At 35.4% G+C, this 16731-nt stretch overlaps 1 protein-coding gene across 3 annotated transcripts in view; it reads right to left on the bottom strand.

Moving 5' to 3' along the window:
- SYCP1 (synaptonemal complex protein 1) overlaps positions 1 to 16731 on the bottom strand; it is a 123166-nt gene that overhangs the window by 103110 nt on the left and 3325 nt on the right. For all 3 annotated transcript variants that reach the window (XM_049616501.1, XM_049616499.1, XM_049616500.1), the window contains exons 3-8: positions 16026 to 16110; positions 15804 to 15847; positions 15567 to 15623; positions 14069 to 14233; positions 13315 to 13382; positions 3213 to 3286 (exon numbers count right to left, since the gene is read on the bottom strand). In XM_049616501.1, the coding sequence (XP_049472458.1) occupies positions 3213 to 3286; positions 13315 to 13382; positions 14069 to 14233; positions 15567 to 15623; positions 15804 to 15847; positions 16026 to 16110 (493 nt within the window). The remainder of the gene's footprint in view (positions 1 to 3212; positions 3287 to 13314; positions 13383 to 14068; positions 14234 to 15566; positions 15624 to 15803; positions 15848 to 16025; positions 16111 to 16731) is intronic.

Raw genomic sequence — 16731 nt, forward strand, 5'->3', positions numbered from 1 at the left:
TAACAGGAAACATGAGCAGCAAAAGGAAATCCTGATTTTTTTCTTTTTTTTCCCCTCACAGCCCTGTCCCCAAAATGGCCCTAGTAGTGGAATAGTAGCAGCCATGGCAGCGAGGACATACAAAACCCCAAAAGAAATTCCACATTTACAGCCAACGGGCAGGGAAAATGGGCCCAAGGCTGAGCATGGGGGAGAAATCTTAAAGACAGCTCCAAAAGAGGATTACCTAAATTATGATATGAGTCCCATGGGAAAATTGAGAGACTATACATGTACAAGACAGACCCAAAACAAATACAGCAAGGGCTTTGAAAACTAAACTCCAATATAAACCACTACCCACATCCCAGACCTAATCTTGAGTGGAGCATACAAGAAACAGAGCCAGAGCAGTATACCAAAGGCTTTGAAAACTGAACTGATACTGGAACCCAGCACACAAAAGGCAAGATAGAACTTGTGATCTGATCTGGAGTTGACAAACTGCTAAAAAATAAACAAACATACATTGTCCTGGGGATTTTAAAAGGACCCAGATTCTCACAACATATAATTTCAAAATGTCCAGGATATAATCAAAAATTTTCAACATTCAAAGAACCAGGAAAATGTGACACCATTCTAGGTCTCAAGCAAATAATCATAGATAATGAAGTACACAATGAGATAAACAAGAAGTAGAATCTAGAGGACGACACACCAGAATAGACCCCTTTAATAAACTTTATTAAAACCTTAATAAAATAATGTTTAATTTACTATGTTCATGGAGATAAAAAAGCTGAACTTAAAAATTTCAGCAAGGAACACTAGTGGTGAACATCGCATATTAAATCACTATGTTACACACCTGAAACTAATGTAACATTGTCCATCAACTTTATGTTAAAGAAAAATTTCAGCAACAAACCTGAAAGTCTAAAAAGTGACACTACGGATATTTTTAAGACCAGCTAATATATACAAAACCAAAAAATGCAATAACAAAAATTGAAACTTCGACTAATGAATTAAAAAACAAACTAGAACTAGCTAAAAAGAGAATTAGTGTACTAGAAGAGAGATTAGAAGAAATGTTCCCGAATGGCACACAAGAAAAAAGATGAAAAACATATACAAGGCAGAAATATGAAAGGTAACAGCACAGTGGCCTCACTGACTTGAAAAGATTAAACAGGCTTTCATCTAAGGGACTTTGCACTTACTATTTCCCAAAATAACTACATGGCTCACCCCCCCCCCCACACACACACACACACTTACTAGGGTCCCTAAAATACTTCCCCAATCACCCTATCCCAAAATACTCTCTCCTTAAGTAGTTACCATCACCCAACATATAATTTGTTTATGGTCTGTGTCCCTCCACTAGGATGCATCCTCCTTAAAAGCAGAAACTGTTCATTGCTGTTTTCCTCAGCATTCAGAATATTTCATGACCCAAAGTAGACACTTAAAAAGCTGGTGAATGAATAAATGAGACAGAAAAATCCAACAGCAAAAGGAAAGACTTCAGGAAGAATCTAGATGGAGTTTACATTAATAAGTGTAAAGACTTTGTATAGGAAAAAACGATCTACACATCATATCAAGATACACTCATCGGTTCATTTAAGAAATCACCTAAAAATCTTTTTAAAGATTCAGCAAACCTCTCCCACCATCTATCTCTGACTTAGAGAACATAAAACTAAACAGAGAAAAAAAAAAAAACAAAAAACCTAGCAGCCTTGTCTCTATGGCCCAGGTTACTTTCTACAAAGCAGTCAACACACCATCCCTCTACACCCATCAGTGTATACTTTTCACCATTTTTTATATATAGATGGGAAAGCTAATATTGAAAGTTGAATAAACAGGATGCAGTGGAGGAGCTGGTAGGGTACACTACATTCTAGAACTATATATATTAGTTCTAAAAGCAAAGTACTATGGGTAGGGACAAAGAATTAAAAACACTAGCAATAGTGCATACTGGAAAGAAAGAAAGAAAGAAAGAAAGAAAGAAAGAAAGAAAGAGAGAAAGAAAGAAAGAAAGAAAGAAAGACAAGGAAGAGGAGAGGGGGAAGGAAAAGGAAGAGGAGGAGGAGGAAAAAAAGAAAAAGAAAAAAGAAGAGAGAGGAGGAGGGGAGGAGCACTTTGCACTGTTATAAGCAATTTATATTTATTAACAAATTTAATTCTCAAAACAACACTAAGAGGCACTTTATTAACCAATAAACAGTGGATCAGAGATTATATAACTTATCCAAGGTCAAGTAGACAGCAACCTAACTCTTAAGCCCAGGCTCTTAAGCAATAAGCTGTGTGACACTAAAATTTTAGCTATCCTGAAAAAGCAGATAGACAGTATATCCTAATAGATTCTTGGCAGAAACAAAGTAGAGCTAGTGTGAAAATAATGACAAAGATAAAAGTATTATTTTTGAAAATAAAATTTGTTTTTCATCAAAATGAAAAAAATTCCTACAAGTAAAATCAAAATATGCATACAATGAAAAGGTGTACTTTCATATATATACCACAACCTTATTTGAATATTTTAAAAGCATGTTTCTTTAGAAGAAACTTGAGAATTCTATTTAGATAGGAAATAAATATTGCACTACTCTTAAGTACTAGGCCTTCAGCATAGCCTTCCACCAGTAGTTTCTATTATAAACATGGTTATGCATCAAAATTTAATATGCTGGTTGTTCCAGACAGAAAGAAGCTTAGTCTCAAGATCACATTTTAACTGAAATAAGAACTACAAATGTCAGATATACAGCTTTTGAAATAAATTATCTTTCAAAAAAACTTTGAGCTTTGAAAGCTCAAAGAACTGAGAATCAAATCACTACTTATGCAAAGAAATGGTATGAGGCACATGTAACTTGTTCAAATCAAAGTTGGCTCCAAAAAGTGAAAAAACAATTTCTTCCCTTCTCCATTAAAATAATAATAAGTTGATGGGGCGCCTGGGTGGCTCAGTTGGTTGAGCATCCGACTTCAGCTCAGGTCATGATCTCACGGTTTGTGAGTTTGGGCCCCACGTCGGGCTTGGGCTAGGTGCTGACAGCTCAGAGCCTGGAGCCTGCTTCTGACTCTGTGTCTTCCTCTCTCTCTGCTCCTCCCCCACTCTGTCTCTCTCTCAAAAATAAACATTAAAAAAATTTTTTTTTAAATAATAACAAACTTAGAAAATCACATAAAACAAGAAAAATATTTACATCTCTTTGTCTTTTCTGCAGATCTGGCACAGGTTTCTTTGAGTAAATTACATAAATGCCTTGTAGCATTATTCCTGAAAGAAAACAAAGAGTCTGTGTAAGTGCAATCTGATCTCAAAGCAAAATCATATGTAAAAGTTATGAAACATTATTGTTATAATTTTTGAAGAAAGTCTTATAATACTTTAATATATATATCACATCACTCATAAATGACTATATGGGAAAAAAATGGGTTGACTGCACTATTAGCAAAGATGATTTAGTAACTGCTTCCCTTTAAAGTAAAAAGGATAGTTCCTTAACAAGTTTCTACCCAAGTAGCTATCAATAACCCTTCAGTAAACAGATCTAGATTTGCAGAAGAAAAAATATGAGAAAAGAGAGTAGGGCTTTTCATTTACTAATTACCCCACATATACTCTAGCTGTCTTACCCTCAAAACAGTAAACAGGTAATTTTCTGACTAGCCTTTCATTACATGAATAAGACGACCTCTGATCATCTCAATAGATGCAGAAAAAGCATTTAATAAAATTCAATATCCATTTGTGATAAAAACTCTCAACAAAGTTGGGTATAAAGAGAATGTACCTCAACATAATAATGGCCATATATGACAAGTACACAGCTTGCATCATATTCAACAGTAAAAAGCCAAAAGCTTTTCCTCTAAGATCAGAACGAGACAAGAATACCCCCTCTTGCCATTTTTATTCAGCATAGTATTAGAAGAACTAGTCAGAGTAATGAGGCAAGAAAATAAATAAATTAAAGGTATCAAAAAAGGTATCCAAATTAGAAAGGAAAAAGAAACTCTTAACATGATATATAGAGAAAACTCTAAAGACCCCACCAAAAAACTGTTAGAAAAAACCAGTGAAGTGTGTAGGATATAAAATCAATATACACAAAAATCAGCTGCATTTGTGTACACTGATAATGAACTATCTGAAGGATAAATTAAGAAAACAACCCTATTTACAGTTGCATCAAAAAGAATAAAATACCTAGGATTAAATTTAACCAAGGAAATTAAAGACCTGTGCACTGAAAACTATAATACATTAAGAAATTGAAGACACAAATAAATGGAAAGATATTCCATGCTCATAGATTAGAAGAATATTGTTAAAATGTCCACATTACCTAAATGGGTCCTAATACCAATTCCAATGTGGAGGGGCAGCGGTTCAATTCTTGGGACCAACAAGCAATTCTTGGGACACCAGTTGAGTGTACCACAATTCAATTCAATCTGACACTACCTACCTGGAGATAGCCTCAGATTCTAAGGGTTCGGTCCTACAAAAACTGCTGTTCCCCCAGTCCTACTTGAGATTCTACAAGTTAAGGGTTCGGTCCTACAAAACTGCTGTTCCCCCAGCCCTACTTAACCAGTTGCAAGCCCAAGTTGTTACCTACACTTCTGTCCAACTGGCTATAAATAAAAAATTCCCATGACTCACTCCTTAGTTTTCGGACACCAGTAACAAGCTCAGATTGTTACCTATACCTCTGACAAACTGCCTATAAATCTGAGGTTCCTTAGGTTCAATTAATTTGCTGGAGCAGCTCACTGAACACTGAGAAACAATTCACTTGCCATGTTACTAGTTTATTATAAAAGAATGTAAGTCAGAAATAGTCAGGTAAAAGAGATGCATAGGGACAGGCATGGGGAAAGGGTGGGGAGCTTCCATGCTCTCTCTCTGAGCTCACCACTCTCTTCAAATCTCTTTACCAAGCTCGAAGTTTTCCTGAACCCTGTCCTCTTGGGTTTTCATGGAGGCTAAGTTACATAATCATGATTGATTAAATCATTGGTCAATGATGACAGATTCGACTTCCAGACCCTCTTCCCCTTACCAAGGGTGGGGGGGTAGGGGTGGAGAAGGACTGTAAGTTCCAACCCTCTAATCACATGCTGGGTTCTCCTAGCAGCCAACCTCATCCTTAAGTAGGTTCCAAAAGTCATCTCATTAACATAATAAGAGATACTTTTGTCACTCTTAGCACTTAGGAAATTCCAAGGGTTTTGGAAGCTATGAGCCAGGAATGGTGGATGAAAACCAAATATATATACATATATATATACACATATACATACATATATGTGTGTGTGTGTGTATATGTGTATGTATATATATATTTATATTTATATGAGAAATACAGATTTGGTCACCTGAATGACCAAATATATTTTTCTTATAAATATCACACTACCTAAAACAATTCACAGAATCAATGCAATCCCAACCAAATTTTCAATGGCATTTTTCAGATACAGAACAAACCTAAAATTTGTATGATATCACCAACGAGCCAAAGCAAACTTGAGAAAGAAGAGCTAGAGGAATCACACTTCCTGATTTCAAACTATATGACAAAACTAGAGTAATCAAAACAGTCTGGGAGGAGGGGGGAACTGGTCAAATAGGTGATGGGGATTAAGGAGTACACTTGTTGGGATGAGCACCAAGTATTGCATGCAAGTGTTGAATCACTGTATTGTACACCTGAAACTAATATTCATTGTATGTTAACTAACTGAATTTAAAAAGTTTTTCAAAAGTATGGTATTAGCATAAAAACAGACACATAAATCAACAAAACAAACAAACCCATGCATATACGGTCAGTGAGTTCACTACAAAGGAGCCAAGAATATACAACAGGGAAAGGAGAATCCCTTCAATAAATGGTGTTGAGAAGGGGCACCTTGGTGGCTGGCTCCATGAGTTAAGCATCCAACTTGGGCTCAGGTCATGATCTCACAGTTGGTGAGTCTGAACCCTGTGTTGGGCTCCGCGCTGCAGCTCAGAGCCTGGAGCCTGCTTCTGATTCTGCGTTTTTCTCTCTCTCTGCTTCTCCCCTGCTCGTGCTCTCTCCCTGTCCCCCCAAAATAAACAAACATTAAAAATTGTTTGAAATAAATAAATGCCACTGGGAAAATGGAACCACTATCTTATAGCATACACAAAATCAACTCAAAATGGATTAAAGACTTGAACATAAGACCTGAAACCATAAAACTCCTAGAAGAAAACATAGGTGGTAAGTTCCTTGACATCAATCTTAGAAATGATTTTTTTGGATTTGACACAAGCAAAGGCAACAAAAGCAAAAATAAACAAGTGGGACCACATCAAATTTAAAAGCTTCTGGGGGTGCCTGGGTGGCTCAGTTGGTTAAGCACCGACTTTAGCTCAGGTCATGATCTCAAGGTTTGTAGGTTTGAGCCCAACATCCAGCTCTGTGCTGACAGCTCAGAGCCTGGAGACTGCTTCGGATTCTGTGTCTCCCTCTCTCTCTAACCCTCCCCTGCTCGCATTCCATGTCACTCTCTCAAAAATAAATAAACGTTAAAAAAATTATTTAAAAAAAGCCATGACAACTGAAATCAATACATGATCAGTATTTAAAAAATAATAATAAAAAAACAAAAATAAGTGCTTCTGCACAGCCAAGGAAACTACCAACAAAATGAAAAGACAACCTACTAAATGGGAGAATATATTTGCTGATCATTTTGCTATACATATATCCAATAATTATGTTTCATACCTAAAATTAATGTCATACTTTCTCACACCATTCACAAAAATAAACTCAAAATGGATAAAGGACCTGAATGTGAGACAGGAAACCATCAAAACCTTAGAGGAGAAAGCAGGAAAAGACCTCTCTGACCTCAGCCGTAGCAATCTCTTACTCAGCACATCCCCAAAGGCAAGGGAATTAAAAGCAAAAGTGAATTACTGGGACCTTATGAAGATAAAAAGCTTCTGCACAGCAAAGGAAACAACCAACAAAACTAAAAGGCAACCAACGGAATGGGAAAAGATATTTGCAAATGACACATCGGACAAAGGGCTAGTATCCAAAATCTATAAAGAGCTCATCAAACTCCACACCCGAAAAACAAATAACCCAGTGAAGAAATGGGCAGAAAACATGAATAGACACTTCTCTAAAGAAGACATCCGGATGGCCAACAGGCACATGAAAAGATGCTCAACGTCGCTCCTTATCAGGGAAATACAAATCAAAACCACACTCAGATACCACCTCACGCCAGTCAGAGTGGCCAAAATGAAGAAATCAGGAGACTATAGATGCTGGAGAGGATGTGGAGAAACAGGAACCCTCTTGCACTGTTGGTGGGAATGCAAATTGGTGCAGCCGCTCTGGAAAGCAGTGTGGAGGTTCCTCAGAAAATTAAAAATAGACCTACCCTATGACCCAGCAATAGCACTGCTAGGAATTTATCCAAGGGATACAGGAGTACTGATGCATAGGGGCACCTGTACCCCAATGTTTATAGCGGCACTCTCAACAATAGCCAAATTATGGAAAGAGCCTAAATGTCCATCAACTGATGAATGGATAAAGAAACTGTGGTTTATATACACAATGGAATACTACGTGGCAATGAGAAAAAATGAAATATGGCCTTTTGTAGCAACATGGATGGAACTGGAGAGTGTGATGCTAAGTGAAATAAGCCATACAGAGAAAGACAGATACCATATGGTTTCACTCTTATGTGGATCCTGAGAAACATAACAGAAACCCATGGGGGAGGGGAAGGAAAGAAAAAAAAAAAAAAAAAAAAAAGAGGTTAGAGTGGGAGAGAGCCAAAGCATAAGAGACTGTTAAAAACTGAGAACAAACTGAGGGTTGATGGGGGGTGGGAGGGAGGGCAGGGTGGGTGATGGGTATTGAGGAGGGCACCTTTTGGGATGAGCACTGGGTGTTGTATGGAAACCAATTTGACAGTAAATTTCATATATTAAAAAATTAAAAAAAAATAAATAAATGAATAAATAAACGTTAAAAAAAATAATAAAATAAAATAAAATTAATGTCATAGATAAATTATACCAATAAATTTTTTTAGAAAGTTCAATACAATGTAGTCTTGTATGTTCCAAATCTCATTACATGTTAATGAAAATTTTAAAAAAAAAAAGAAGAGGGAAAAAAGACCTCTAGATATCCTGAAGTTATCATATATTCAACAGTTAGATATAATTTTCCACCTTATAAATTTTCCATAGAAATGAACTGTTAAAAATTAATCATTAATAATGATTTTTGGGGTGTTTTTATATTTATTTATTTTTGAGAGAGCGCAAGCAGGGGAGAGGCAGAGAAAAGGGAACAGAGGATCCAAAGTGGGCTCTGTGCTGACAGCAGCACAAACCACAAACCATGACATCATGACCTGAGCTGAAGTCGGACTCTGAACCGACGAGCCACCCAGGTGCCTCTCATTAATAATGATTTTTAGCAGCACCTGGGTGGCTCAGTCACTAAGTGTGGATCTCAATTTCAGCTCAGGTCATGATCTCACTGTCCTTGAGTTCAAGTCCTGCACTCTGTGCTCTGAGCACAGAGCCTGCTTGGGATTCTGTCTCCCTCTCTCTCTGCCCCTCTCTCACTTGCATGGGCATTCTCTCTCTCTGAAGAATAAATAAAAATAAACTTCTGAGTTTTTAAATCTACATATTAGTTTAGTAAAAAGCAAAAGATTATTACATAGACCATATCCTTTGACATTTTCAATAATCTAATAAATGAAAAAGCTAAGAAATCACTGAAATCAAGTGTGGTTTTTTGTCTGCTTTTTCAAAATTTTTTACTTATTTTAATTCAGGAGTAGTCAACATACAGTGTTATATTAGTTTCAGGTTTATAATACAGTAATTCAACAATTCTGGAAATTACTCAGTGCTCATGATAAATGTACTCTTAATACACTTTACCTATTTCACCCACCCCCCACCCACCTCACCTCTGGTAACCATCTGTTTGTTCTGTTTTTGGTTTGCCTTTTTTTCCTTTGTTCATTTGTTTCTTAAATTCCACAGGAGTGAAGGCTGGAGGTATCACAATTCCAGATTTCAACTGCTACTACAAATATAGTGATCAAAACTGTGGTACTGGCACAAAAAGAGACACACAGGTTAAGAGAACAGAATATAAAACCCAGAAATAAACCCACAATTATGTGGTCAACTAATCTTCAACAAAGGAGGCAAGAATATGTAATGGGAAAAAAGTCTCTTCAACAAATGGTAATGGAAAAAGTGGACAGCTACATGCAAAAGAATGAAACTGGACCACTTTCTTATACTATCCACAAAAACAAATTCAAAATGGATTTTTGAAAGGCCTAAATGTGAGACCTAAAATCATAAAACTCTTTCCAATTTGGATGCCTTTTATTTCTTTTTGTTGTCTGATTGCCCTAGAAGAAAGCACAGGCATATCAGCCATAAAACATCTTTCTAGATAGGTCTTCTGAGACAAGGGAAACAAAAGCAAAAATAAACTATTGGGACATCAAAATAAAAAGCTTTTGCACAGCAAAGGAAACAATCAACAAAACTAAAAAACAACCTACTGAAGGGGAGAAGATATTTGCAAATGACATATCTGATAGAGGGTTAGTATCCAAAATATACAAAGAACTTATAAAACTCAACACACACAAAAAAACCTGGTAACCCAATTTAAAAATGGGCAGAAGACATAAACAGTTCTCCAAAGACGACATACAGATGGCCAACAGACACCTGAAAAGATGATCAATGTCACTAATCAACAGGGAAATGCAAATCAAAATCACGCCACCTGTCAGAATGGCTAAAATCAAAAACACAAGAAACAACAAGTGCTGACGAAAATGTGGAGAAAAAAGAACCTTATGCACTGTGGGAATGCAAACTGTTGCAGCCACTGTGGAAAACAGTATGGAGGTTGCTCAAAAAATTAAAAACAGAATTACCATATGATCCAGTAATAGCACTACTGGGTATTTACCCAAAGAACACAAAAACACTAATTTGAAGGGATATACACAGTCCTATATATATATTTTTTTAATTTTTTTTTTCAACGTTTATTTTATTTTTGGGACAGAGAGAGACAGAGCATGAACGGGGGAGGGACAGAGAGAGAGGGAGACACAGAATCGGAAACAGGCTCCAGGCTCCGAGCCATCAGCCCAGAGCCCGACGCGGGGCTCGAACTCACGGACCGTGAGATCGTGACCTGGCTGAAGTCGGACGCTTAACCGACTGCGCCACCCAGGTGCCCCTACACAGTCCTATATTTATTGCAGCTTTAAAATAGCCAAAATATGGAAGCAGCCCAAGTGGCCACTGATAGATGAATGGATAAAGAAGATGTGGTGTATGCACACACACACACACACACACACACACACACACACACACACACAATGGAACATTCTATCACTCAGTCATAAGAGAATGAAATTTTGCCATTTTCAACAACATGGATGGATCTAGAGAGTATAACGCTAAGAAAAATAAGCCAGTCAGAGAAAAGGTGGGTTTGCTTTATTTTTAAAGCCTGTGACTGTTCTCTAGTACAGAGCAGTAGCTCCCAAAGTATGATCCTTGGACCAGTAGCATCCACATCACTTGTTAGAAAGGCAAATTCTGAAGCCCTACTCCACTGAATCAGAAATTCGGGGTGGGGGGGGGGGGGAAGGACAACAGTATATTCTTCAACAAGCTATGCAGATAATTCAGATGCTTGCTAAAATTTGAGAACCACTGGTCTAGAGAGGGTCTTTTTTGTTAGAGGTTTTGTAAAAATCAGAACAAGTGACCATAAACCTAATTTTTCAATTACAATTTGAAAAAACAACTTCAGCCTCTTCCTGCTAATCTATGGTGAGAGGTAAAGGACGAAAGTGTCTTTAGCAATACGCTCCCCAAACCACAAAGACCCTTTGAGCAGCACAGCTTGGTATAAAACTAGCCATATATCCATATACAAGCAATCATCCAATCAAATAAATATTTCAAGTCTACTCTGTATTCACAATGGCTCAATTTTAGAATTCTGAAAACCCTTCACTGGCTTCAAAACGACCATCTGCAGCAATTTTCAATCTTTTTTTTTTCTAGAACCAAAATTCTCTTACAAAATGAAATCTTAACTGGATACACAAGATTTTAAATTATACTGAAAAAATAAAACTATTCTTGTTGAAGGGAGCCATAGCTATAGCCAATCAGCCTTTCTTCAGCCCACTCTTCTTCAAGCCCTACCCTCCCACCCCACTTTAAGATAAAATCAAAACTCTAGCGTGTCACAAAATGCCAGAGTTGCAACCTCTAATTCTCCTCCTGGTTAATTCCTATTCGTCCTTTGGACATCCTCATCTGTAGAAAGCCTTCTCTTCTCTGATAACTATCACTATCACATGCATGCCACAGGGTTTGCCATATGCATGCCATAAGGGTTTAATTCATCAAATTAAACAAATCCCAGATAGGAGTCTGACAAATGCTGCTTTTTAAAGTAATTTCTGAATTATGTAATTGTGGATGCTTCAGGTTTGACTGCTGAAATTTGAAAATTGAGACACTAATATATGGAAATAAAATCACATATAAGGTCCTGCACTCCACTCAAAAAAAAAAAATCCCTCCCAAATTATCTAAACTATCTCAAAAGTCTTTTCCTGCTCAAAACTGTCAATAAATTAAAGTGTCCATTCCCTCTCAAACTTCTACTACAGGCCAGGCATATGGTTTTGAAATACCCAAAGTCTCTTTCAAATCTATATCCCTTTTAGAAAGTCATGACCAGTGAATAGGCTGGTCCTGAGCAACTTTATATTAAGTCTGTCATCCAACAATCAAGTCACTGGACCTTAAGTGCAACTTTGTTTCTCACCAACATTTTGACAAAGCTCTTACCTAAACGTCAAGGTTCTTTCAGATGACAAATGACAATTCAGCATTTGAGGGCAAAACAGACACATAACTCAAACAAGTGCTTAAAATAGAAGGAGATCCCATCCAAAATAAACTACCTCTCACCTCAAAAAAATGGTGTAACTCCTATGTCACGCTACACTACGTTACATTATACTATGTAATTAAACAGTCACAGTATTAACAAAAATACACATGTTCATTAATGGAGGTAACACCAAACTTAAGAAAGCTCACCAGTTATCAAATACTGGTATTAGGGTGACAGTAAGATACTGTAGGAACTCAGTCACATAACCTACAAAAGTGACCGTTAAGTACAAAATATACAATAGGCACACAATGTCAGAAACTTCCTCTTCACTCTCTCTTCTCCCTAATAACCAAACCTCAAGTAGGCAGAGAAAAAATTAAGGTATAATATTTCAATTTGATCTGGGAAGTCATAGGTTACCTTTTTTAAAGTTTGTTTATTTATTTAAGTAATCTCTAACCCCAATATTGGGCTCAAACTCATGACCCTCAGATCAAGAGTCACATGCTCTTCCAACTGAGCCAGCCAGGCACCTCCACAGGTTGTCTTTCACTTGGGCTAAAACAATTTGTCATTAAGAGCCCTTTTCACTTATCAGCAACTTCACTGACAAGGTGATAGGTCTTCTAAAACCATACTTAGCAAGCAAGTAGGAATAAATAAGTTTTGCACTCTTTGTGGACCCATACATTACATTCTAACTATTCAATATCTATTTAGCAGATGAATTAAACAATTATATATTTCTATTAAATTGTATACGATATAATCTGAATGAGGATGAGGTAAGAGTGTATAAAATAAGGCTTAGCTACTGCCTAGAACAAAGAAAAGGAAAAGTTAAAGATGACTCTAAAATTTAAAGCTAATGTTCATGAAACAATCATTAGGCCACTGACAAAAACAGAAACTTGAGAGTGAGAATTAGCTTGGAACTAAATTGATCACTATTTATACTATTTAACTATTATACTATTTACACTATAAATACTGTACCTAAAATACTACAACAGAAAGGTAGACAATATACATAGGCAGTTGTAGATACAGAATTATCAGATACCTTTTTGACACCCAATTAATGGTTTTTCCTGACATTTTAGAAAGTGAAAAATTATTAGTCAGTGACCACTGTTTGCCAAACATAAGAATGTAGAATAACTATGTCTTCCTTCTCCCACAGTACCCAGGTAAAATTCTGTATATAATACATAATAGAAAGTGTTCAGTACATTTCTGGAAATTATTTTAATAAATCTGGAATAAAATTTAGAGAGAACAAATTCATTAAACGATTACTTACTCTTTTATTAAATCTTTATTTTCTTGAATTCCTTCTTCTAATTTCAAACTTACTTTTTCATTTTCAAACTAATTAACAAAACAGAAGAACAGTGCATCACATTTTGCTTAGGAAAATAAACATGAGTATAATTATTAAGCAGGATTTCTTTGCTAACAACTAAGAAGTGTAAAAAACTTCTTTGCACACAAAAAAGTTTTTTTTGTCACAGCTTATGGATTTTCCCATAAGAATACAGTCTCACTTTCACAGATGTAAAATCAAGTTTGCTGAATCATCTCCAGAAAGTATCCAACAATATTTTAATGCAATATTATCTTCCCTAAACATTTTTAAATGATGTCTTATCTTTGTCCTAACCCAATGGTGCATTTTCTCAACCTTTTTCTTTCACTAGGCCACAAAACTGAAGCTCAATAGTTTCAAATACAGTTTTAACCACCAATATCATATTCCAATTAATAAAAGACATTTATTTCAAACAGAACATCAGTAATAGGAATTAAAAAATTCAAAGTCTATAATTAGAATCATTAAATCAATCTTTATCTAAAGTAATTTATTATTTCCCTAATCATTTGCATTAAGCTCTGTACAACTTGTCTTCTGTGTTCATCCTAAAGTTGAAATGCAGTATCGCTGAAACTTAAAAAAAGTACTGTCCTTAAAATCCACACCACAGAAATACTCTATTTTAAATACTATTATGACAAAATCTACTACACTACATTTTCAATTCCAAATCTCATTATACCTGTAGTTCTTGAATGGCTTTCCGCTGTGCTTCAATTATCTTTCTATTTTCTTGCAACTTATTTTCTTTCTGCTTCAATTCAAATTCTATATTCACTTTCCACTTCTTGATCTTTTCAGCCTCCTTATACAGTTTTGAATACAGTCTGCTCATTGGCTCTGAATTCTATTAAAATAAATAGATTTTCAAAGATTGGTTACACTAAAATTATGAACAATTAAACTACAGCTGCCCACTGAAAATACCCAAGACTAATAGTACCTTACTAGTTGACAATAAATCTCTCCTCAAATTACGTCCTAATATCATATGGCTACATTAATTCTTTAAAATACTAAGGCAGTATTAGCTACTTTACTAAAGTTACTGGTCACTTGATTAAGTTATACCCACTGAGTATAATCAAATACCTTCAAAATGTACCTAAGCCAGAAATTGGAAATATTTTAATCAGTGAGAGAGTATCGCTGATTAAAAGCTAGAGTAAATCCCTCTACATGATATCTATAAATTTTTACCATGGTCTTAAAACATTTTGGTTATACAGTTTGAAGATTACCTAAAGGACAAGAATTTTAAAATATGACAAAAAATATAGTTAACAAAAGATCTAGCTTTCATTTATTCACAGTTTCTTTTTTTTTTATTCTCAGGTTCTATTTAGATTTTATTTGGATTTCCTTCATTATCCATTTCAACATTATAAGGTAATGCCAGAGTTTGTATTTTTTAAATCATATTGATTTCTGTTTTCTAATTAGCTCTGTTATCAAAATATATGAATATTAAATTCTGTGATGCTATAATCACAGCAACAAACATATAGCATTTTATCAGGCCATAGTTTCTCTCTGTTGGGTTTTGTTTTTTTTTTTTTTTAAAGTAGATCCACACCCAATGTGGGGCTTGAACTAAGGACCCTGAGGTTAAGAGTCACATGCTCTGGGGCCTCCTGGGTGGCTCAGTCAGTTAAACACCAGGCTCAGATAATGATCTCACATTTCACGGGATCAAGCCCCTTATCAGGCTCTGTGCTGTCAGCTTAGGATTCTCTCTCTCCCTCTCTCTCTGTCCCTCCTCTGCTTGTGCTCTCTCTCAAAATAAATAAACCTTAAAAAAAAAAAAAATTCCTTAGACAGCAAACCAGCCAAACAATCATACCTATTAGTTTTATTTGTAAAATAGTGACTTGATTCTCAGCCTTTTCATAAGCTGAGCCTATGAAATTGTAGCCACAGCCCCTCTTCTATTCTTGCTGTAATTTAAAATTAAATTTCTCCTAAAGGATGGTTGCTTGTATAACCCAGGAAAATACAGAAGCCTAGTGTTTCAATAACTTTAAAAGAAAAACAAAGAGGGGAAAAAGATTTTGAAGGATATAACTTAAAACATTAGCCAAACTTTAATCCTTTAGAAGCTTCAAAAGAAAAATATAAACAAATAACAATAAATGATACTCAATTACAATAAATTGAATATGGATAGAAAAACTTCTGACCTCAAAATCAGAGTCTTTTAGTCCTTCCTGGTAGTGACAACTGTCAGAGTTATCAACCTAAAAAAATGAATAAATGTTTCCTGTAAGAAAATATTTCTGATGAGAGTTTCCAAATAGTAGCAATTAAATACTGAAGGCTAGTAATCCAACAAATATTTTTTTTTCCTTTTTTCAAACAAGCAACTCAAGACCTAAACATGTTATATGTTATAGTACTGTACGTTATACTTAACTGACCTGTTCAAGCATGGGCAAAACCTTAACTTTTTGTAAAGCAGGATCTGCAAGATAGAAGACAACTGATATTAAGTATGTCAACATCTTATTTTTTAGGTCAAGTATTATATCTAGCTTTAATGTCAAGGCTATCAATATAATACTTACATTTTCAATATCTAACAATGTATATATAAAAAATGCTTATACGTATAGTGATGTATTGTTGTTCCAGTTTCTTACCTGAATCAACGTTTTCCCCATTTTTGGAGAGATTAGTCATTGCAAATGGAAAGCCAAAATCATCTTCAATACATTTGTTGAAACTCTAGAAACACAAAGAAGTTCTTAAACATACTGTTCCATATCACTCTGGTAACTAGGAGTGAATATGTAGTTATATATGGAACATACATCTGCTTGAAAAAGTGACTTTAATTGTAAACCCTTTCATGTATATACAGTATTTAAAATATCAAGTGGTTTTGCTATATAAGAAAGCAAAAAATTTTTTGACTTAGAAGATAAAGCTAAACTATAAATTTCACAATACACACTTTGGAAGTATTCAGTAAAATCTTATTTTATTTTTAAAAGTTTATTTATTTTTATTTATTTTTGAGAGAGAGAGAAAAAAAAAGCATGAGTGGGGGGAGGGGCAGAGAGAGGGGGAAGGAGAAAATCCCAAGCAGGCTCCACATTGTCAGTGCTGGGCTCTAACTCATGAACCATGAGACCATGACTTAAGCTGAAGTTGGGCACTTAACCAACTGAGCCACCCAGGCACCCCAAAAGTAACAGTAATTTTAATTACTAGCTTAATATATTAGTCTTCTTCAATTTCATTATCTTTCCCTTGAGAGAATTGAGAGTTGTCTTCACTGAATAGCATTTTAATGTTATCCTCTTAGCTATACAGACATAGAAATTTTTCTACAGCATATAAAAT

This window comes from Panthera uncia, assembly GCF_023721935.1.
Source record: "Panthera uncia isolate 11264 chromosome C1 unlocalized genomic scaffold, Puncia_PCG_1.0 HiC_scaffold_4, whole genome shotgun sequence".
In the NCBI taxonomy this organism is placed as follows: Eukaryota; Metazoa; Chordata; class Mammalia; order Carnivora; family Felidae; genus Panthera; species Panthera uncia.